Here is a 24,961-nt window from a genome sequence, read left to right on the forward strand (position 1 = left end):
TGATTCAATTGAAGCCTTGTGAATGATAAGCCATCAACAGGTTGATTTCCCACTGCAGAAACAGAGATGTTACACAGGACCACAGAGCAGGCACAAAGCTGCAGGCAACTCTTTCTGAAAGAAGTTAGTTAGTATCGGCAGGGGTTTGGATTCTCCTATGAATTGAGCAACAGCAGATCTACACGTGGTTCTCTGCTCAATTCCTTGACAGTTCCAGCAGCATTGTGGGGATTAAATGACCTTTCTTTCCTTAGGTTGTCAGTTTCCGCTCCCCCCCCCCCCCCAACACACACACACACACACACACACACACACACACACACACACACACACACACACACACACACACACACCAGTAGTTCTCCAGCTGTGCCCTTGTGAGTGCTCCATAGTCACCTTCTCCCAAATGCTAGCACCCTTGTTGGAACAGAGCAGTCACCAGCCAGCCCAGCCTGACTCAGAGTCCAGTGTGAGCATCTGCTTCCCCTACCCTGACAAGGTGGCAGCCAGTCAGCAGCCACAGTGGTACCAAGTGGGCCATTAAGCCTAAGTGAAAAGCTAGATCGATGGAGTGACACAAGTCTATTAAATAGTTAAACTTGAATCGAAATTTGTTTGCCTTGAATGAAAGGCTGTTTATGTTCATTGTTTAATGTTATTCATTTTATACATTTAGCTGAATGAAGAGCTTTTATTTACATTTTACTTTCAATGTGAAAAACAAACATTTGGCAAATGACTGGGTGGTTATATCTCCACGGAAAGGGAATATTGTGCAGCTTGGATTTACAGTAATCTAAAGCATAAGGTTAAGACCTTACAACATGGGTTGAGAGAACAAATCAAAGATACACAGGTACTAAATCATTTTGTTCTATCATTAAAGAGGGAAGGGAGGGATTGAACTTTAAGGATGTTACTGTAGGCAGTGTCTCTTATTACATAATCTTGAAGATTATTCTTCCTCAGATGAAATGCAGTCCTTTTCACAAATTCCTGACCCTTGGCAGCTGCCATTGATGGTCAAAGAGCCTTCTGTCAGGAATGGTCTCTCATATCTGGGAGAATTGCAACTCCATGTACTGCTGTAACACCATTACTATAGAAGCAACAGTTGTTTGAAGTTAAACTTGTGTATTATATTCAGAGGGAGAGAATAAATGGTGTTTCATATGCTATTAGCAGGATCCCTATTCACTGTAACAAGATGGCTATCAAGATCTAACCATTACCTTCAATGATCCAAAGAAACACCATTGAGCCCATAATTTGAAATCTGATGTTAGATAAAGTCCATGCACTCATGTGACTTTAGGCGGGCCCTTAATGATGGTGTAGCATTTCAGAGATTGCCCATAATGAGGACAGTTTGTTTCTCTTTCCCGGTCAATGCCTTAGAGCATAACTTGCTCTGTATGTGGTCCCCAGGTTAAAATTTTCAGTTCTATATGTTGAGGATGAAGACCACTGTAGCCTGAAGTGTCAGGAGCTGGATGCTACCTGGAAATGATTCTGTCCAGTTACTGAGGTTTGTTGTTGAACCATTTAAGGGGTCATCACACTCCCATTTTTCTTCTCTCTGCAAGGCACTTAATCTCATAGAGAAATGAGAAAATCAGTGCATCATAACTCATTGACCATCACTTCATTTGAGGATTTGACTCTGGCAAAAGACTAATTAAGCCAGTAGACCGCAAGGCTCTTTCAGTGCACCATCTGACTAACCTCTGAAAGGTTGGTTAATGGAAGGAGCTGCTGGCCATTAGGATTTTAACCTCATAATTTCATTAACAGCAAGTTGGATACAGTCCTGCTGATGGAAATGCAATCTAACGTTCTGTGCAGATATCACATGTAACCATTTGACCTTGGGGGGGGAGGGTGTCCCTTGGAGTTAATATGTTAAGTGCATTCTTGTTCTTTCTATTGTTGGGGGATGCTTTCAGGGGAGAGCAGCAGCAGCCAGGTCTTTGGAACCACGACAGGGGTTGCACAGCAGGGGAGGGAGGAGTTGAGGAGCGCTGCAGTGATAGGAGACTCGACCATTTGGGGGAGGGGAGGGAAGGAACTTCCATGGCCATAAATGAGACTTCAGGATGCTATGTTGCCTCCTGGGTGCCAGGATCATCGACATCTCTGAGCAGTTGCAGAACATTCTCAAGGGGGAGGGGAGCAGCCAGAATCAACCTAAGAATAGGAGGATAGGGCAAATTAATTCATGGCTAAAGAGCTGGTGCAGACGAGGGGGATTCAGTTTCTTGAAACATTGGGATCTCTTCTGGGGCAAAGTTAACCCATACAAGAGGGGCAGTTTGCACCTGAACTGAAGGGGGACCAATATCCTGGTGGGGAGATTTGCTAGAGCTACTCAGGGGTGTTTAAACCAGTCTGGCTGGGAAGTGGGGTGGTGGGGGGGGGGGGGGTGGGTGGTGGGATGCAAGGTAGTAGTGTAACAGATGAGAAAGATGAAGTAAATATAGAGATCAGAGCGACGTCCAGTAGGTAGGGGCAGGACAGAGAGTGAGGTAAGTCTGATAGGCTGAGCTATATTTATGTTAATGCAAGAAAGCTGATGGGTAAGGCAGATGAATTTGGGTCATAGATCAGCATATGGGATTGTGATATTATAGTTATTATGGAAACATCGTTGAGAGATGGACAGGTCTGGCAGCTCAGTGTTCTGGAGTGTAGATGCTTCTGACATGGTAGAGGTAAGAGAGGAGGGGGAAGTTGCAATATTGTTTAGGGAGAACATCACAGCAGTACTTTAGAGAGGATATTTTCAGGGCAATCAGCAAGGCCATATGGGTAGAACTCAGAGATAAGAAAGGGGTTATCAGTTTGATGGGATTATACCATAGGTCCCTCAGTAGTCAGCAGGAATTAGAGGAGCAGATAGGTAGAGAAATTGCAGATAGGTATAGGAATAATCGAGTTTTAATGGTAAGTGATTTCAACTTCCCTAATGTTGACTGGGACTGTTTTAGAGCTGAGGGATTAGATGAGGCAGAATTTGTTAAATATGTCCAGGAAAGTTTTCTGAAGCAATATGTGGATCAGCCTGTGAGAAAAAGGGGCTGCACTGGACCTCCTCTTTAGAAATGAGGCTGGACAAATGGCTGATGTGGCAGTGTGGGGAGTGCTTTATGACTGGTGACCAGAATTCTATTAATTTCAAGATAGTCTTGGAAAAAGATAGGACTAGTCTACAAGTTAAGGTCCTAAATTGGGGAAAAGCTAATCTTGATGGCATTAGACAGGATCTTGAGAAGGTTGAGTGGGTGAGGCTGTTAGAAGGTAAAGGGACTTATGGTAAGTGGGAGGCTTTTAAAAATGAGATGGGAAGAGTTCAGGGCCAACATGTTCCAGTTAGAATGAAGGCCAAGGCTGACAGGATTAAGGATCCCTGCCTGATTAGGGATATTGAGGCTCTGGTCAGGAAAAAGAAGAAGGCGTACATCAGGTATTGGCAGCTGTGACCAAGTGGGTCCCTTGAGGAATATAAAGGATGTAGGAGTACATGTAAGGAAATTAGTAGGGCAAAGAGGGGACATGAGACATCCCTGGTAGATAAGGTAAAGGAGAATCCTAAAAGATTTTTTAGCATATCAAATGTGGTAATCTATGTGTGGAGCCATGGGATATGGGTGAGATCTGAAATGAATATTTGTCTCTATTTACTGTGGGGAAGGACATGGAAACTGTTGAGTTCAGGAAAGAGAGCAGTGATATCCTGAACCATATGGACATTAAGAAACAGCAGGTGTTGGCATCTTGGAGTGCAGAAAGGTAGATAGATTCCACAGAGCCTGGCCAGATGTATCGTAGCATGTTGTGGGAAGCAAGAGAGGAGATTGCTGGGACCTTGGCAGAGATTTTTTGCATCTTCATTAACCATGGCTGAGGTACCGGAAGACTGGAGGATGGCTAATGTTGTGCATCTATTTAAGAAAGTCTGCAAGGCAAGCCAGGGAACTGTAGGCCAGTGGGCCTCACATCAGTGGTGGGAAAGTTTCTGGAAGAGATTCTGAGGAACAGGATTTATTTGCATTTGGAAAAGCAAGGACTGATTTGAGATGATTTGTTCGTGGGACATCATGTCTCATGATTTTGATTGGGTATTTTTGAAGAAGCGACCAAGTTGAATGAAGGCAGGGCAGTAGATGTTGTCTTCATGGACTTCAACAAGGTCTAGGAGGTTAGAATATATGGGATTCAGGGTGAGATCACAAATTGGATGCAAAATTGGCTCAGTGGTAGAGAGCAGAAGGTGGTAGTGGAGGGTTGCTTTTCAGATTAGAGACCTGTAACAAGCAATGTGCCACAGGGATCAGTGCTGGGTCCTTTGTTGTTTGTCAAGTACATTAATGATTTCAAAGAGAATATGGGTGCATGGTTAGTAAGTCGGCAGATGACACCAAAATTGGTGATGTAGTGGACAATGAAGAAGGTTGTCTGAGGTTATAACAGGATCTAAATCAAGTAGGAAAGTGGACAAGAGACTGGCTGATGGAATTTAGCATGGACAAGTATGAAGTGGTGCATTTTGGAAAGTTTAACCAGGTCAGGACATACGCAGTGAATGATAGGACCTTGGGGAGTGTTGTAGAACACAGAGACCTTGGGCTACAAGTACATAGTTCCCTGAAAGTGGTGACACAGGTAGACTGAGTGGTGAAGAAGGTGTATGGTATTCTTGCCTTCAATGGCCAAGGCATTGAGTATAGGAGTTGGGACGTCATGTTACAATTGTACAAATCATTGATTAGTCCACGCATGGAGTATTGTATGCAATTCTATATCACCATACCATAGGAAGCATGTGATTAAGTTCAAGAGGGTGCAGAAAAGATTCACAGAAATGTTGCCTAGACTGGAGGGTTTGAGTTATAGGGAGAGATTGAATCAGCTGTAACGGTTTTCCCTGAAGCGAAGGACACCAAGCAGTGACGTTCTAAAGGTTTATAAAATTATGAGGGGCATGGATAGAGTAGATCATCCTTTTTTCAAGGATAGGGAAGTCTAAAACTAGAGGGCACAGGTTTAATGTGAAGGGGGAGGATTTAAAAGGGATCTGAGGGGCAATTTTTCACAAAGACTGTAGTGGGTATGTGGATCAAGCTGCCAGAGGAATTGGTAAAGGCAGGTCCATTTACAATGTTTAAAGGACATTTGGACAGGTGCATGAAAACCACACAAAAAAGAGGAATATGGACCTAATGCAGGTATATAAGATTAATGTAGACCGGCACCTTGGTCGGCATGGACGAATTGAGCCAAAGGGCCTATTTCCATGTTGTATAACTCTTTGAATCTACTTATCTCCCTGCAAATCAGATACATAGATTTCAATTCTCCATGAATTTATCTAATGAGAACCTCTATGTCAGAAGTTTCTTTCAGGATTTTGGGTGGTTAGCTACTGCAATGAAAGAATGTGGGAAGATTCTTGAGATGTTGCACAGGTGTCTTTTATCAGCAATGTGAAAATGTAAATGTGTTGAACTGAACATAATATCCCTTTAGTCTCTGCCTCCTGCTTTCTTTTCATTTTAATTACAACTTCTTTTGAGGAGTTTTAAATTTGCATATGATGAACTCTGTATGTCCTGTGATATACAGTAACCACAGGAACAGCAGTAAAATCTGTATGCAGGTTTGTTTCCGGGGTGGGGGGGGGGGGAATGGAGAAACAACTTAATGTATGTGAACCATTTTATACTTTTTGGAAACATTTCTGCATTCTCATAATAATGTTGAGAAATAGCTCCTGCCCTTGCTAAGCTGTCAGCTGTTATTCTTCAGAGAGTGAGCGGAGCAGCACTTGGCACTGATGGTCCAGTCTGGGAATGGACGTGGCTGCTTTGTTCCTTCTCGTGAGCTGGCTGGGGAAGGTGGAGTCCACAGTGAATTCAGCGCTGGGGATAGGTCCTGCCGATTTCCCTTCACCAGCAAGTCAATCTGACCCCGAGAAATCTCCACAGGCACTCAGTCCATTGTAACACACCCCTCCTCATTTTTCCCATACATTGATCCCTGATCCCTCCATGCACCCCCACCCCTGCCCCTTTTGTAGCACTACTGCTGTTTCTCCGCCATATCTTTCTCTTTCCTTTCAAGACTAACTGTCCAGAACAGTGAGGTTTAGTGTGTGTGAGAAAGTCGGTGAGCAAGGAGTGTGTGGGCTAGCCTGTGGACTAGTGACTCAGCTCACAAACTGTAGTAGTGGCTGAATATATTGGAATCTACAGTGTCTGTACAATTGCAATTTAAGCAGGGTTTTAGCAATGTTGTACTGGTTGTACTTTGTGCTTCTCTTCTGAAATGTTGTTCCACTGAATTCAGCAATATTGTACAGAGAATATAATCCATAAATTGAGACTTTTTGAGACATCTGAAAGTATCCATAAATTATGAATTTAATGTATATGATAGAGAATGAATTTCTAAATTTTTCTTATTCACTGGAGAAGTCTGGAAGGAGCTGCACCTCCAGAAAGACACCTGATATAATATTCTTACCCAGGAATTTAAAAAAAACACCTCCACATATTTACTACAAAGGTGCTTGGGAAAGTAGAGGGATTGTATCAAAACTGGTTATAGCCCATTCTCAGGTGCATGACCAACATTGTGCAAATCAAATCAGAATACTGAGACTGACTCAAAATCAAGGCTTGGGCTTCAGTGCAGTATGTCTGAACTGTCAGTGCTTGTCATGCTTGTGGAGGCTGATTGTTCTGTTGAAGAGGATGAACTTCCATTTCTTGCCAGTAGTGTGAGCTAAGCACTCAGCATTGTGAAGAATATGTGGTGGACGGGGTAATGGAGATTGCAGTCTGGCAGTAGGCTGTAGTCTTGCTTGGAGCTGGGACAAATATTCCCTTTTGGCTCCATATGTAACACTGTGGGGGGAGGGAGGGTGGTTGCGGAGAAATCACCGCTTAGAAATTTGACTTCCACAAGACTGAGCAGTAGATGTGGGTCTTTGAGTTTACCATCAGTCATTGGTTATGGACCCTGGGCAACACAGTACCTGAGATTGGTAGATCAGGATGGCAGCTGAGGCTGGGAGGGGAGGAAATCAGGATGGCATGATGTTGGCAGGGCATGGGAAGTGGAGGGATTGGAATATTTAGGTAAGACGGGGTCAGAAGACTGGTTAAGAAAGGGAAAAGCAGATTGTAGGGATCAGGGAAAAATCTGGAAGGAACTGCACCTCCAGGATAAGATAAGATAAGATAAGATAAGATAAGATAAGATAAGATATCTTTATTAGTCACACATATATCGAAATACACAGTGAAATGCATCTTTGCGTAGAATGTGCTGGGGGCAGCCCACAAGTGTCGCCACGCTTCCTGCACCAATATAGAATGCCCACACCTGATCTCATATTCTCACTTGGGGACAGAAAGTAACACCCCCACAGATTTACAATGAAGGTACATGGGAATGCAGTGGAGGGGCAAAAGAATTTAGATAAGCATTTTACTTGCAGGCATCCCAGGATACCATGTTGTCCCAGGACAACCCAAGACAATGTGATCCAAGTTTCCTTGCAATAGCCCAAAAGGAATATTGCATGAGGAATGACATCATACAGGATTGAATTTCACAGTTCCTATGATTTTGACCTGGAAGTGATCACAGATATAGTGTACTCCAGGTAAAATTGATTTTTTAATTGTATAGTGGCGCAAAAAACAATGTTATATTATCCATTATCAGGGCACATGTTTCACAAGGTTGCTGTTTTAACATACTTTAACTGGCAACATTCGCTTAGCTGAAGATTCTCGAACGGAACAAGTCTGGGATGACCTCATTTTCTGGACAAAGTCTGACAGAACAAAATCCTTAGTCCCCCATCTTCATTATGTAGAATCTGACTGTTTTAACAATATTTTGAAAGCACCGTATTGAAATGATTGCGCAGGACAGCATCACTGCTGTAACATAATGGGCAATATATAATTTTGGAAGTAGAATAAGTTTTGCTTGCTATCACCTTTTTAATGTCCATCCTTTGTTCAAGCACTGCATTTTCTGCATACTTAATAAGTGTAAAATACAATATAGATAATATTAGATTATCAGATGAAGGCAGGCCAGGTTTTTGTTTCATTTGGTTCGCAGTATTTCCTTATTCACATAAATTGTTTTGCTTCATTGGAAACGTTGCAATAACTGAGGCCATAGAACATACATGAAGAATTTCAAATAGAACTGATACTTAATAGTTATTAAATACTGACTGATTCACAAACCTAAAGGGATACTTCTCAGTTTTTTTTTGATGGGAAGCAAGCAAGCTGTTATAGTATTGCATTCTGCTAAGACTTGGCTATCAGTGAATGGGGCCTTATAAAATCTGCTAACTTCCTGGTAGCAGCTGGAGAGATAAGAGGAGAACTGTAAATAAGATAAACGCCATTTAATTTCCTTTCTACAAAATGACTTCTTTTATCCTTCTGCCACCTGCAGGAAATTGCACCAGCAGTTTGAGATGTATAAGGATCAGGTAAAGAAGATGGGTGATGAAGCACAGCAACAGCAGGAACAGAAGAGTGATGCACCCACCTGTGGAATCTGTCACAAAACCAAGTTTGCCGATGGCTGTGGCCACATCTGTTCATATTGCCAAACAAAATTCTGTGCTCGGTGTGGAGGACGGGTGTCACTGCGATCGAATAAGGTAATATGAGTTTCACTTTTGAATTGACGATAATTGTATAACTGATGTTTGGATTGTTTGCTGATTCTAATTACCTTAAACTCATTTTTAGATTAACATCCTCCTTTATTTAATATTTATCCTCTGTTCTAATTTTAACCTTTTATTTTTAGATTGTAATTTTCCAGTGCAATCTGTACAAGTCAGGTGCTTGTTGTTTTTGGACCTTTTGACCTCAATTTGTGAAAAAATTTATAGGCTTCATTTTCCATCTTTTACTATTCTCTGAAGCTATGTTTGATCATGACCAAATTTTACAAATCCTCTATGGTTTCTCCTTTCCATTCTTATGATCTACCCCTGTCGTGCACCACTCCCCAGCTAAGAGGATGAGAAACTTCTTCCTACATCTCTTCCAACAATACAGCTGAGATATTTGTGAAGAACAGTGTGAACGGGGCTTGTGATGAATCAATGTTCTGTTACATTTTCCTTTATCTTGTATCTGCCCTCACAGTCAGAATCTAGAATTTGGGCAATATCGAATATAAATCTGCTGGCCATACATTTTCATAAATAATTTCTCATTTGAATACAAAGGATAATTTCATAAACTTGAAATTTCTGAGGTTGAACCTTCCTCAACAAGTGTAAGCTAGAAATTTGAGTGTGATACCCACGTGATTATTTTCCTGGGTTTATAGTATTTTAATATGTTCTAAAATTATCTCTATGTTCTACAGTTTTACAGAGGCTGGATCTCAAGAGCAACCATGTTTCAAGACACTTTCATTTCATCCCCTCCACCAAAGTTGTTTCCTAATTTTGGTCTTTTTTCTTGACTATTAGATGGACACAATGTTTAACTTTTAAACCATTTCAAGAATTCATACACCAGCTTCCAAATCAGTACAATAACATTGAGAATAATGATCTTTCTTGATTATGTTGAACGATTTGGTGCAGGGGCTTTTGAACATCTGTATTTCCAAATGTCAAAGGCAGACTGTGCAGATGCCAAAGTACATGTGCAATCTTTGTTCCTTCTATTTGTCCTGTACAAACCTCCTAAAATAATTTAAAATCATTACACACTATTGACGTGACAACAAACCAACTTTATATGCCATCTTACTTAAGAAGAAAACCATGTAGCCAAATTAGCATTGCAACTAAATGAGCAGATTTGGCAAAACTTGGGATCTGGGTTTGAACAATGGGATCTAGGTACCTGTATTTGGCAAGATGTAAAGAAACTTGTACGTAACCATCCTAGGTATTCTCCATGCATTTACCGCTGTTACTGGGTCAATATGACAATAATGGGCACTTGCCTCAGACAGACCACAGCAATAGCAGTGGAGTGATACGTGGCTGTACTAGCGCGTATGGATGAGAGTGTGGTCCAAGAGCAAGTTGCTCTCAGCAATGCCAGGCTCAGACTGGGAGGATGCCACATTATAGACTCCATGTACTATCCACTACCATGTTGGGGTTTATGGTTATTAATTTTAGAGCAGCATATTAAGATTTGAAATTGAAAGTCATCAATGAAATTGAAAGTCAGATAACATTCACACAGCACCAAACCTCTGCCAAACCTAATTAACAGTGGTTAATGCAAAGAAAGTAAAACAAAATAAAGTAAAACCTGCATAATAAAATAAAAATCAGTTCAATTTGCTAGATAGTTCCAATTATATCATGTCTAAAAATTATTCTCTCGATTCTGAAAATTACTAATTATCTCATTCGTCTTCTGAAATGCTTGTTACCAGTTTTACAGATGGTCCATGAAAATGTTTCAGGGAAGTAATTCAGTTGAATATCAGGCAAAGTTTAAACTGGTACCGTGCCAACATTAGAGTTGAATTTCACTACTTTAGTATTTTGAAGATTTGAAGTTTTAGGATCTGAGGGGATTAAATAAATTGGAGGCACATTTGAGTAAGTTTCAGCTTGTCAGTGTCTTCAACATGATGAAAGTATATAAAATGTTAGCAACTGCAGACCACAGAAGTGACACACTGAATCAACAAGATGTTTCATGTAGGTGAATAAGATGCAAAGAGCCAAATATTTCCCTTCATAATGATGGAGGAACCTGCATGCTGTAAGTCTGGGACAAACATTGTTTGTATCTAAATCATGACTAAAAGATTCATCATCAACCTGCCTCTTTTTTTTTCTTTCCAACATTTGTGCTAAGTGGAAAGATTTCACTGTGTACATGCAAAGTGATGAGGTATCTGACTTGCATGAAGACATGATAGTACCCATTTTTAACAGAGATTGCATTGAGGCCAGGAAGAAAGATCACTGGCAGAGAATTTTAGTGTACATTTAGTGGGCCAATTACACACTGAAGACAATAAATGAAAATGGAGCTGAAATTGGGTGCACAAGCCAGTTTTACCATTCAATAAGAGCATGTTGAAATTCTATATTATCTCTGTTTTCTCATCTTATCACCATATCTCTTGATTCTGTGCACAAGAATCTATCAATCCCATTTCTGAATTTTCTCAGTAGGAATATAGGAATAGAGTGAGCTACTGAGCTGGGCCGTGGAATGTACCATTATTCAGTGAGATCCTGGCTTAATTTTTTTTTATATTACCTCCTCATATTCTACAATAAAAAAGAAATTAGTCTCAGATTTAAGATCAACAGTAGACCTAGATCAATTGCAAGTTTCAAGTGGATGCAAGTTTCAATATTCCCTCACCATAAGTAAGTGCCCTAATTTCATTCCAGAAAGACCTGGTTCTGAGCTTTAGATGATACCAAAACTGCCCTTCCACTTCACTCCCAACAGTGAACTGCATGATTCCAGGCTTCATAGTGAGGAGACATACTTTCAATGTACCCTGTTAGTTCTGCTTAATATTTGGAATTAAAAACAATCAAATCACACACTAGCTTTCTAAATTCTAGAGAATACAATGGTATTTTATGTAACAAAAGCAGAAAATGCTGGAAAAGCTCAGCAGATCAGACAGCATCTGTGGAAAGAGAAACAGCCAATGTTTCCTGCTGCAATACTTCATCAGAACCGTGATGGAGAGAGATGCAAGCTGGCTTTCAGTAGGAGGGAAGGTGGGGGGAAGGATGTGCAGAACAAAGGGAGTGCCTGTGGTAGGATAAGTCGAAGTGGCTTAACGGGGACTGTTATTCAGCACATGAGGCTTCTAGGTCTGCGTAATAAACTATTAATGGTAAGGTGGTGGGCACTTGTGTGAGAGGCTAGACTTATGAGTGTGGGATTAGAAAGAAACAGAATCAGTTTTTTTTCAGCATTCTTCGTTTTCTCTTTCCACAGAAGCAGGTCAAGCAACATCAGTGGAAAGACAATCAGTTAATGTTTCAGATGAGGAACCTTTACATCAGACCTGAGAAAGACAGAAATAAGTTAGTCTCGGTAGCAGCAAAATGTGGGCAGAACAAAGGGAATTCCTCTGATAGAGTGAAGACGTGTAGTGGGTGAGATAAAGTTAAGTTACTATGGCTGTTTAATTTGTTGTCAGTGGTTCTGGCATATTGGGACATGTTCAACTGGGTAAACTATACACAGAAAGGAAACGAAAAGAGGATGTTATGTGGAAGTATAGATAGGAAGAAAGACTATGTTGTCTGACGTTAGAAAAGTAGACATTGAAAGCTACAATGTGCCCAGAAGAAGATGAGATGTTGTTCCTCAAGCTTGTATTGTGTTTCATTGTAACGGCGCAGGAGACCACAAACAGAAAGGCTAGAGTTGGAATGGAATGGTAAATTAAAATAGCGGGTAGCTGGAAACTCAGGATCCTTCATGTGGGCTAAATGCTGTTGCTCCACCCACTCTACACTTGGTTTCTCCACTGTAGAGGAGGCCATGTTGGGAACACCGAATGCAGTACACTGGATTGGAAAAAGTGCAAGTGAATCACTGCTTCACCTGGAAAGACTGTTTGGGTCCCTGGATGGTAAGAAGGGAAGAGGTAAAAGGGCAGGTGTTGCACCTCCTGCAATTGCATCGGAAAGTTCTTCAAGATAGGGAGTGGTAGGCAGGGGCAAAAAAGCGGAAAAGGGAATTGCGAAGGCAGAGATCCTGACAAAATGCTGAGAAGGGAGGAGAGGGGAATATGTGTTTGATTGTGGAATCTTGTTGGAACCTTTTTCACCTTTGATGTATTTTATGCAAGTTTTCCTGGTATGCTGCATCTACACTGCACTCATTCTAAGGCCAAAATATTACTTGTGTATGTTCCAAGGTTCGACATAGTTCCTGCCCTTTTGCAACCGAGACGTTTTGTGCATAAAATTCCTCTTTCCCCTTGCCTTTTTGAGAAGATTATGATATATCCCATTACATTTTAATATCAATGTACACGTGAATCTCATTGAATCTCTACTGCTACTAGCCTGCACCACCTAGACTGTCCTCTTCTTTTCAGATCCAAAGTGTTATATTCATATTTGCCCACATTGAAATCTATTTGCACAATTCACTTAATGTATTAATCTCTATATAATAAATTGATTTAATGTATACTCTTACACCGCTATGCCAGCAATCAGCAAATTTCGATACATGACTTTTCCATCAAAGGCTTTCGTAAATATGGTTGTGGCTCCAACAATGATGCTGCCAACATGTACTTTCCCCAGCACCCTACTCTCTATCCCCCACTGCTCAGCCAGTTTCCTTCCCAGGGGAAGTAATTTGACTTCAATTCAACAGGCTTTAACTTTAACTAGCAGGACTTATGAAAAAATATACCATAGTCTTTTTGAAGACGTAGTAACAACATCCATGGAAGTGGGCTACTTAGCTAAGCTCTAGTCTGTATAACTATTTAGTGAGGTCTTAGCTGCCCTCTGAGCTTAAAACAAAACATCAGATTTAAAAGTAATATTGTTTTTGACTTGATAGGATATGTAGAACATTCCTTGTTTCAACCCTACTTCAGCCCCTCCTTCATTTCGTTTTCCCAATATATTACTGGTGTTGCTCCACACTGCTCTCACTTTTACCTGGACATTCCGAGCTCTTCCCTTTCCTTTCCAGAGTTCTCTGTTTCAGAGAATGTTAGCAACTAGTATCCATTGCAAGCGTATGGACTCCCATAGCTATCTTGTCTATGTTTCTTCCACCCTGCTTCCTCTGAGGACCCCATTCCATTCTCCTAATATTTCAGTCATAAACCATAAACATAAACTTGGCAACTGGACACCATTCAATTTAACTTCGGTGGTGGGATATTTTTTATAATAGTCAGTTCAGAATTAGTAGTCACTTGGACAAGTGTGGATTGATTATGGAAAGGCAGCATAGATTTGTTAAAGGCAAATGGTGATCAACTAATTAGATGGAGTTTTTTGATGAGATAGCAGAGTTGGTGATGGAGGAAGTGTCGTTGGTATGATAAAGCAAATGCAAAAAGAGTTTGATAAACTGCACATAATAGGTGTATTGTCAGCATTGAAGCCAGTGGAATAAAAGAGATGGTAGCAGCATAGACAGAAACTTGGCTAGGTGACAGGAAGCAGAGAGTAGTTGAGAATTGTTACTTTTTTGGGTTGAAGGTAAGAACAGAGTAGTGTTCCTGAGTGATTAGTATTAGAATCACTGCTTTTTTCTAATTTATGTTAATGACTTGGATTTGGTTATAGAGGACATAGTTTCCAAATCTGGTAAAATGGGCCAAGAAGAAAGAGAGAAACTGGTGGAATAATAAAGACATAGCAAATGAAATTAAACAAATAAAAATGTAATAAGTTAGATTTCCATGAGAAGCGTGAAGATAGACAACATATGACAGAGGTCACAATTCTCAATGGGATACAGGAATATAGAGGTCTGAGAGTGTGTGTGCATAAATCATTGAAAGTGGCAGGGCAGGTTGAGAAAACTGTTTCTTTAAAAAAAATGGGATCCTCGTTTTTACAAATGAACCTCCAAATAACATGAGTTCAGCCACAGCACATGTGCCTATTTCTGGCATTACATTGTAGGCAAGATTTGAAGGATTTGGAGAGGGTGCAGATGAGATTTACCAAAGTGAGGCTTTAGTTACTAAGACAGATTTGGAAAAAAATAAAGTTCTTCTCTCTGGAATAGAGGAGATTGTGATGAGATCATGAAGATAGAGTAGATAAAGAGAGGCTGTTCCTATTGGTGGAAGGGTAAAGAACCAGTTAATATAGAATAAACACGTGGCAAAAGAATCAAAAGTGACATGAGGACATTTTTTTTTACACAGGGAGTGTTTAGGATCTGGAATGCATTGCTGGGGGTGGTAGTGAGGGAGATTCAATTATGGCATTCACAAGGAAACCGGAAAATTACATGAAAGGAAAATGTTCTCCGAGCTAGGAAGTGTGGAATGAGTAGTCAATTGCTCTTGAATAAGGCCAGCACAGATTCAGTGGGCGGAATGACCACCTCTTGTGCTAAAAAACCTTTTTTGATTCTGTGGCTCTGTTGTCCTGTAAAAAAGAAATAAACAAATCTAACCATCCACCATTGAATGTATGAAGAAAACTATATGTTTTCGTGGCACTTTTCACATCCCAAGTGCTTTACAGCAAGTTATTTTCTTTGGAAGTGTACTTACTGGTGTAACATGGAAAACGTGGTGGCTCATTTCTACACAATGGACACAAATGTAGTAACGACCAGATATTCCTGCCTATAAATTGGATTTTGTTGGGTTTTTTTTGATCTATCTAGTGTTTATGTCTAATTGGATCCCTCATCAAAATTTGTCAAATTCGCCAAAAAGACGTTAGGAATAGTTCACTGATGGTTTACACTCAAAAATATGCTTTAAAGCAAGATCTGTGAAATTGCCAACCGGACCAGATTGAATTAAACTCTGTTCTGACAACTTGCTGTACACCTATCTGAGAGGGGCAGACACATGTGTGCCCTTAAGACATGTGCCCTGTGGCAGTCCTATTGTGTATGCCATGGAGGAAAGAAAGGCTGCAGGAGAGAAGGAGAAGGCTTCCTGTTTCAATTAAAGGGACATGTAAGCCTTTATAAGAGGTGCATGCTGGAAAGCAGGTCCTGAGTACCAAGGAAACCAAAAGAACAGCCAGCATCACCATAGGAAGAGTATGACAAGAAGTGGCTTCAGCTGCCTCTTTCAGGTGTGAGAATTAAATAATAAATTTTGCATGCTCAAAAATTATGTTAGGGTGAACTACACACCATTGAAGTCAGTTGTACCAAGCTAGATCAGTAATTATATCAGGGATTACTTCATTAATGTGCTATGATAAGTGCAGGCGGTTCTGCAAAGGAAGATGAGAACAATTATGAAGACACAAGAGACTGCAGATGATGGGATCTTCAGCTGCTGGTGGAACTCAGTGGGTAAGGCAGCATCTGTGCAGGCAAAGGGAGAGCTGACATTTTGAATTGAGACTCTGCATCAGGGCAGGATCTTGACCAAAATGTGGACTATCCCTTTGCCCCCAAAGATGCTGCCTGATCAGCTGAGTTCCTTCAGCAGATGTGTTTTTGCTTGAGTAAGATTATGATGTCTGTTTAATTGAAACAACATAGCTCTTGGCTATTGGAGAACATTGTTGATGTCTGGAGAGGATAATGTTGTTTGAGTTAGGGACCGTGATTTAGTCGGCTTAGTGTGAGAAGCATCTCTCTGTGAGGGAGTGCCTCATTGCTCATGCATCCCATGCCACCCTTGTCCACCGCTTGGAGGTGAAATGATTGGATTTCTCCTCCAGTAGGCTTCTCTGCCATCTGTTTGTTTTGGCCCTGATGCACTCCTGCCAGTGTTTTACCTTCAGGCTCTGCTGGCTGCTCTTCCTCCAGCACTGGCTGGTGTCTTCAGACTGTTACAATGTGCAGCATGCAGCACACCATGACAAAGTCTTTGCATTTGCTGAGCCAATTCTCCAGAGTATCTCAAGATGGCTGCTGTATTGAAATCTCATTTTAAGAAGACCACCAGCTTTTTCTACCATGATTCTGCTACTTGTCTGGTTCTCATTGTATTGGCACAGAGCAGATGCAGTCAGGCCGTAAGTCGGTGTGTGTAGCCAGAGCAGTGGAGGGTAGCCTTGTACCCCAGTATCTATCAGTCTAGGCAGTGCTGGCCATGGGAAACACCTGTCCAGTTTGGTCTCCCTGTAGACTAAGGTATTGTGTGCTTTGCATCCACCATCAGGAAATTCTTCTCATGATCAACAGCTGCCTGAACTTTGAGGTAGTTTGGGTTACCAGTGGGAACCATCATGGACACATGAGTACAGTTATTGCCTGCCTGTACACAGGAGAAGACATGTGCTGCAGCTGAAGATCTTATAATGAGGAGGCTCAGTGTCAATGTTGACCTTGACCTTCACTGAGAGAAGAGACCAGGCACAAGACCATGGTTGAAAGTGTTCCCATGGCATTTCACATATCCATAATGATGTCCAAGGAAAACCTTATCCTGCAAGTACTTTGTTAATCAGTACTCTGTGGTAGTAGGCTTTTCATTGATGAGTATGCCTTTACCTCTTGTTCTGAGATCTTTAGTTCACCCAACATGGCAAGTGATTGCCAAAACAATGCCACCAGCAAATGACTGGTGCCAGCTGTGTCACCACTGAGATTCCCATTGATCATCTCACAGCTAAATGCTGGAGGAAGCGCTCTTCATTAACCTAACCACACTCTATGGATTTTAGAAGGTGTTTGCAGTGAGTTCTGAATCTACCCAGTTAAGTCTATTGGTGTTAGCAGAGTGTCCCTTTAAATAAAGGTTAATGCAATAGCATAGAGTAGTTACTCCAAGTTGTACTGTGACCATCTAAATCTCCATTTTATGTTACTGAGGGCAGAAATGGGCTTTTCATGAGGTGATGTTATTAGATGCATGTCTGACACCAGAAAAAATATCATACGGGAGTGTCCTGTCCATTTTCCCAATGGGCAGAATTTCACTTGGAAGTGATCACTAGTGTGGTACCATGTGGGTTACATATATTTTATGCAACAATTATACATAAATAGTGCCACTCTATCTGATTTGTAGACAGTTGTTCTTCTGCAATGTAGAGTAAGGAATAAATATTGCCAGAATACCAGGGATAATTCTTCTGTTCTTCTTCAAAGAGAAGGCAAACAGGGCCTTTTGTTCAATAGCTCACTGAAACCTGGCCCCTCTGACAGTGCCCCCATTGGTGTCCTGGACTGTCAGCTTGGATTTACTTCAAATTTACCTCCAGCTGGAAGTATTTAAGATGGAATTAAATATAGAAGTAATATTTTTAATATATCATTTGCTTACATGAGAAATACTTTGAAGGGGTTTAACATTAAGGAGCACGTGAAGTATGTTCTTCATTTAAAGACATTAGCCAATATTCAGTCTGGATAGATTTAGCAATTTTCCCATTCATTTCTAAAGTGTCACTTAAAGCTCCTTTGTTGAAGCATCCAATGCCTGGAATAAGAACAGAGAAGGGTACAGTGTTTCACATCATTTGATGTGGTTATTTGTTTAGATAAAGTTCTGTCACTATGCCATCTTACGCATATCATAGAGTTGTTTCAAAACCAGCCAGGACTTCTTCAAACAACCACATCTCCTTGGAAGTCTCCAAAGTCCTCAGGGTATTAAAACAGCAAGTAACAGACAGGCATTGATTTTGCCCCAGTACTTCTCCTGATGTTGACAAGCAATAACGATGATACATTGTTCCTTGGCTTGCCTGTGCGTTTTATTCATGAACAAATGATCAAGAAGAATCAGATTTGGAATGTTGCCAGCTTTAGAAAGAAATGAATTCCCCTGATAGTTACTACATCAGCTGTTCTACTTGTACACAGAAGTACATCACATTTTACACCTCCGGCACGATTATTCTCAACACTGGTGCTCCACAAGGCTACGTCCTCAGCCCTCTACTCTACTCCCTATATACTCATGGCTGTGTGGCCAGATTCTGCTCTAACTCCATCTACAAGTTTGCAGATGATACCACTGTAGTGGGCCATATCTCAAATAATGATGAGTCGGAGTACAGGAAGGAGATAGAGAGCTTAATGGAATGGTGTCATGACAAAAACCTTTCCCTCAATGTCAACAAAACAAAAGGGCTGGTCATTGACTTCAGGAAAGGGGGCAGTGTACATGCACCTGTCTACATCAATGGTGCTGAGGTTGAGAGGGTTGAGAGCTTCAAGATCCTAGTAATGAACGTCACCAATAGCCTGTCCCAGTCCAACCACATAGATGCCACAGCCAAGAAAGCTCACTGGCACCTCCACTTCCTCAGGAGGCTAAAGAAATTTGGCATGTCCCCTTTGACACTCACCAACTTTTATCAATGCACCGAAGAAAGCATCCTATCTGATGCATGATGGCTTGGTATGGCAACTGCTCTGCCTGGGATGGCAAGATACTGCAGAGAATTGTGGACACAGCCCAGTCTGTCTATACCTCTCACTGCCTTGGTGAAGCAGTTAGCATAATCAAAGACCTCACCCCTGGGGGATATTCTCTCTTCTCCCCTCTCCCATCAGGCAGAAGATACAGGAGCCTGAGGGCACATACCACCAGGCTCAAGGACAGCTTCTATCCCACTGCTATAAGACTATTGAACGGTTCCCTTATACGATGAGATGGACTCTTGACCTCACAATCTACCTTGTTATGACCTTGAACCTTATTGTCTACCTGACTGCACTTCCTCTGTAGCTGTGACACTTTATTCTGTATTTTGTTATCGTTTTTACCCTGTACTACCTCAATGCACTGTGTAATGAATTGATCTGTATGAATGGTATGCAAGACAAGTTTTTCGCTGTACCTTGGTGCAAGTCACAATAATAAACTAAAACTAATACCAATACCATTTACTCCTAAGGTTCAAGTAATTGATTATGCTCCTTATCATCATTTTCTCATATTAATTCATTGCATTCTTCTGGGTTCTTTATGTGATTTATGAGTAAGTATCTTGTATTTATTTCTTTTAAAGCATGCAGTCAGCATTGAGTCAAACTCCTGTGTAACTATGTTTTTCTAGATTATAGAAGGAACTTACTTTTATATAAAAACAGAAAATGGGGAAAATACTCAGCACATCAGGCAGCATCTGTGGAGAAATGAAGTACCATCAGTCTGTTTTTCTGTCTGCTACCTGACCCTCAGAGTATCTCCAGCATGTCCTGTTTGATTTCAAATTTCCAGCATCTGCAGATTTTTCTTTTTTAATTATATTCATATGCCATGGCCAGAATGTCTGATTTACTTGTCAACAATTATTTTTTTGAAGTGTTGCTACCACTTCATTTTAAGGAGCTCTGATAGCCATTTTTCATACTGCAAGATCCCATAGTGGGAGTCAATAACTAACTAAAAAAATCTTGCTCTTATAACAATGTTGAACATCTACAGCTCTTCAAATAGTGTTGTGAAATCTTTTGCATCTTTAATAATTTGATTGCAAGAATTAGTTACTTCATGCTCTTTTAAAGACACAATTTAGGCATTCAACACCTAATTGCTCTGCTCTATAAAGATGAATCATAGGACATCCTCATATGTCGTATAATTGCAGAAAATCTGGCTCTTAGAATATGACGATACCACAGAGCAGCAAGTACACACCTATATCACTGGTCATGATTCCAGCAATGACAAACATATGAATTAGGAGCAGGAGTAGAGCACTCTGTCCCTCAAGCTTACCCGACTATTCATTAACAATGTGGCTGATCTAATTGTAACCTCAACTCTGTATTCCTGCTTACTATCAGTCAATTAGCATTCCTTAGTTTACCAAGAATCTATTACCTCTGGCTTAACAATATTTTCCCTTTTGAGGAAGAGAGTTGCAAAGACTCAAGGCCCCCTGAAAGAGGAAAAAAAATCTCCTCTCTCCCTTAAGTGGGTGACCCGTTATTTTTGAATGGCAACTCCCAGTTTAATATTCTCCCACAAGAGGAAACATTCTCGTGATATCCACCTTGTTAAAACCCCTTGGGATTTTATACATTTCAATTGTCCCTTCTTACTCTCTTTTACACTCTAGCAAATACAGGCCTAATTTCTCCAACCTTTTCTCATTTGAAATAAATATTCATTTCAGGTCTTTGTTTAATAATCAGTCTTTGCTGAAGTGTCTCTAATGAATTTACATCCTTTCTTACATAACTTTACAGTATTGTAAGCAGTTGATATTGCCTTGAATGCTACTACGTCTGTTGCTTAGGGAATAAGGTCTGAAATCAATGTAATTCTCTAGTCTTTAGATCAGTGACCACTGAGGAGAGTGACAGAGATCCTTAATTAGTATCAGGTGATGAGTAGAGTTCAACATATGACATTGAAATAATCTTTAACCAGAAGTACAATTGAGCACTGAAATATTTACCAGAAACTTTGATATATTTTTAGTCCTTGTCAATTGCAAGAGAAATGACTGAAAACTGCTGTAAGATACTTCACACATAAACACAGTGGACAAGCGTCTATCATTTCAGTACAATTCCAATTATGGTATTCTAATGGCAGCAAACTGTTCATATTACTGCATTAATAATCTAAAGTCCTGGACTGATGATGGGAGTTATGACCCCTCAATGGCAGCTGGGGAATTTAAATTCAATTAGTCAAGTAAATTTAGAATCAAAGTATTAGATTCAGCAATGGTAACCATGAGTTAGCTGGATAATGATAACAACTCAACTTGTTCACGGGAATGTTTAGAGAAGGAAATCCACTTCCTTTCTCAGTCTGGCTTATTTTTGACTCCAAACGCATTGATCTGTACCTACCCTTCAAAATGCTTAACAAGCCGCTCAGTTCAAGAATAAGTAGGGATGGGCAGTAAATGCTGGTCTTACTGATGCTGATGTCCCATTAACAACTAATTAAAAAAATGGACATCCCTTTAGGTTCTGATTCCAGTCTCTTTAAATATGATTTAAAATTTGGATTATAAACTACAACTGGATTTGCATTAAACTACAACTGGATTTACATTAAAGAATCAGAAAATCTACAACACAGGAGGTGATTCATCCCATCATATTTATGGTATCGCAATCCCACCTTCTAGTACAGGTCAAGTACATACCTCAGTACTTCATAAATATGATTGCAGCTTCTGCCTCTTCCACCCTTTAAGGGAGTAAATTCTAGATGTGTATCCCCATCAGCATATTTTTCCTCCTCTCCCCTCCAATTTTTTTACCAATTACTTTAAATCTATAGTTCCACATGGTTCCAGTCCTGACACACCCTCATAAGTCTCCTCTAGACCCTCTCCAGTGCAGTCATATCTTTCATATAAAGCAGTGAACTGAACTGTACATAATGGCTTAACAAGCATTGTAAAATACTCCAGCATAATCTCCTGGTTCTTATATCCCATGCATTGGCCAATAAAAGATAACGTACTTTATGCCTTATTAAGCATTTTATTGTTTTGTCTTGATACCTTTAAATCTGTTGACATACAGTCCAATATCCCTTTGTTTCACACCACTTAATATCCTCCTGTGTATTATATATTCCCTTGCTTTGTTGCCCCTCCCCAAATGTATTACCTTGCACTTCCTTAGATTAAATGCTATTTGCCACTTTACTGCCCAACTGACCAGACAAATATTTCCTCCTGCAAAGGCTTTCCTCTTCCCTAACAACCACATTGCCAATTTTTGTGTCATCAGAAAGTGTCTTTATTGTGTTACTTATCTTAAGGCTAAATCAAGGTACCAAGTACTCAGCCCAGTGGAACCCCATTGGTAACAGTCTTCCAGTCACAAAAATACCTCTCAATCCTTTGGTCTTGCTACTAAGCCAGTTTTGAATTTAATTTGCCATTGTCCTTTCGATCCCATGGGCTTATACTTTTTTGAGTCCTGAGTACTTTTTACACTGAGGAAAACTTAGCAATTCATCCTCATTAAAGGTAATGAGTTGAAGTCAAACACAGAAAATTAAAAAATATGACTAGCAGTCTTCAACTTGAAACATTAACTTTTTCTCTTTCCATAGATGCTGCCTGACCTGTTGGGTGTTTACATTCTTGTCTATTTTTATTTAAGATTGAAAAATAAGTTATTTCAGGTTATTTTCACAGAAATGCCATTACTAAACATCTGTTACTATATTGTGCCCCAATCATATTAGCTAAGTCTTGGAATTGCTCAGAGCATGGAAATTTTATAGCCGGGAATAATATAAAAAGAAGTTTTGAAAAATTCTGAGATGTTCCTTTGAAAATGTCAAGAAAGGGAACCAGGAGCACTAGTTCCCATTTTATCTGAATTTGAATTTGTAGTTTTGACAAAATTCTATGTACTTCAATGCATTTTCAGGTATTGTGTTTAAGCATGTGAAATGAAAGTACGGATTTTTTTCCAACCTGTAAACTAGAAGGCATAAATGTCCCATTGATATTACCCCCATGATTTGTTCATGTTCATCATATAAGTAATCTAAGGTTAGTTTTCATGGAAATCCAGGAATAGGATTGCTATTCAATAATGGTGCTAGATGCAGGGAAACCCAAGAAAGATGATGAGAAAAATATGGCATCTCTTCTGATAAAGATGTTACAAAATTAATATGAAAGTATTGTGTTTGCTTTCTGTAAAATGAAAGCAAATAACACTTTTTGTACAGCACTAACAATTTCGGTGCTGCATTACTAAATGGACAGCAATTAATGCTGTAGTTTTGCTGCAGGAGTGTCCTGGTTAATTAATGACTGATTAAAAACATAGGATAAAGCTGATTGGCTTATGATGCACCAAGGCATTATAATTACATTCCTTGTTGAGCAAATTCATGATTTTTGAACACAGGAGCAAAAATGATTCTTTTCTTGTGACATTATTGAAATCCAAAATAAAGAAACAGAAAATGCTAGATTCACTCGACAGGTTAGGCAGCCGCTGTGGAACAAGAAACTGTTAATGAAATTACCTGAAACATTAACGTTCTTTCTCTTTCCACAGATCCTGCTTGACTTGCTGAGAGTTTCCAGCATTTTCTGTTTTTATTGTAGATTTCTAGCATCAGTGATTTTTCATTTTCATTTATTGAAGCCCAACATTGATGCTGCAGTTATGTTTTTCGTAAATCTTTGAATTCTGCAAAATTAAATAAATGGAAAATTGCCAGTTTTCATGTTTTTTTTGTTTTCGTAAAAATGAGTTATGAAACAAATTGTGTGCAAGTGTCCAACTTTCTTTGGAAGACTTTTTTTATTGTATTTGCCTGTTATATTCCACTGTTCATTAAACCTCTGAAGTTTCCATTATAAATATTGCCTTTAGGGTTTATCATTGCTTACACCTCAGTATTTTATATCCTGTGAATGCTATCAGTGGTATGTTCTCATTCTGAAATATCTTGCTACACTTCCATACTTGAATAAATAATAACTTATTTCTTTCTCTTTCCCTTTTGTTTCCTGCCTGCCTTCCTCTCCTTGCTTTCTTGGATTCCAGGAAGACAAAGTGGTCAGAATCTAATTTTCACTATATTATATTTAGTATTTAAATGTTATTGATATTCATGTGTTTTCTGATTTGATTACTTTTGTACATGTTGAGAATTAGGTGATATACTTCAGGTAAAGTTTTGGGGAAAAAAATTTAATTCGTTGGGAAAGGTTTAATTAACAGGTATTTTAGTTGTCTATACATAGATTAAGGAATTTCTACTCTAGTTTCTTAATAATCAAATAACTACAGTGTTGATGCATTTGAGGTACAGTATATGGTCAAATGTCAACAACAGGAGTTTGATACTATAGTTGGTAAACCACTTTGTGACTATAGTACCAAGCAAGTCATATTTGAATGTTTAATATTAAATCTGAGAGTTCTAGATTTGTTGGTGCTGTTGAAATCCTAGCAATAATATAAATCTTCTCCTGTAGGCAGTACTTTTTCTTAGATTCTATGTGAATCCCAGTATAACATTTTTCTTCTTATTGTCAATTTCCTCTTGTAGATTATTAATACAACTCTATTTGCAATATAATGTACAAATGTATAAAATTGCTAGATCAGTTATACCAAATTCTAGTTCTATAATTCATTGTTTTGTTTAATGGTAACATGCATATGATAAATTAGGTTAAAAAAAATTGAACTCTGTTGGGTTTCGAAGAGTTGGTGGGTCAATTTTTGCCATAGTCTGCCAGAGATGAATGCAAAATATTTTGACTCCAAATTTACCTGTGACTAGTTTTGATGTGAGAATGAAAAGGAAGTCAAGTGTCTGCCACAACCCTAGTTAAGAAACTATATTTAAAAGT

At 39.6% G+C, this 24,961-nt stretch overlaps 1 protein-coding gene across 2 annotated transcripts in view; it reads left to right on the forward strand.

The window, feature by feature from the left end:
- rims2a (regulating synaptic membrane exocytosis 2a) overlaps positions 1–24,961 on the forward strand; it is an 830,253-nt gene that overhangs the window by 212,359 nt on the left and 592,933 nt on the right. The window contains exons 4-5 of one of the 2 annotated variants that reach the window (XM_052023914.1): positions 8,488–8,698; positions 24,147–24,158. In XM_052023914.1, coding sequence (XP_051879874.1) covers positions 8,488–8,698; positions 24,147–24,158 — 223 coding nt within the window. The remainder of the gene's footprint in view (positions 1–8,487; positions 8,699–24,146; positions 24,159–24,961) is intronic. The other variant, XM_052023913.1, reaches the window with a different exon arrangement.

This window comes from Pristis pectinata, chromosome 9 (assembly GCF_009764475.1).
Source record: "Pristis pectinata isolate sPriPec2 chromosome 9, sPriPec2.1.pri, whole genome shotgun sequence".
In the NCBI taxonomy this organism is placed as follows: Eukaryota; Metazoa; Chordata; class Chondrichthyes; order Rhinopristiformes; family Pristidae; genus Pristis; species Pristis pectinata.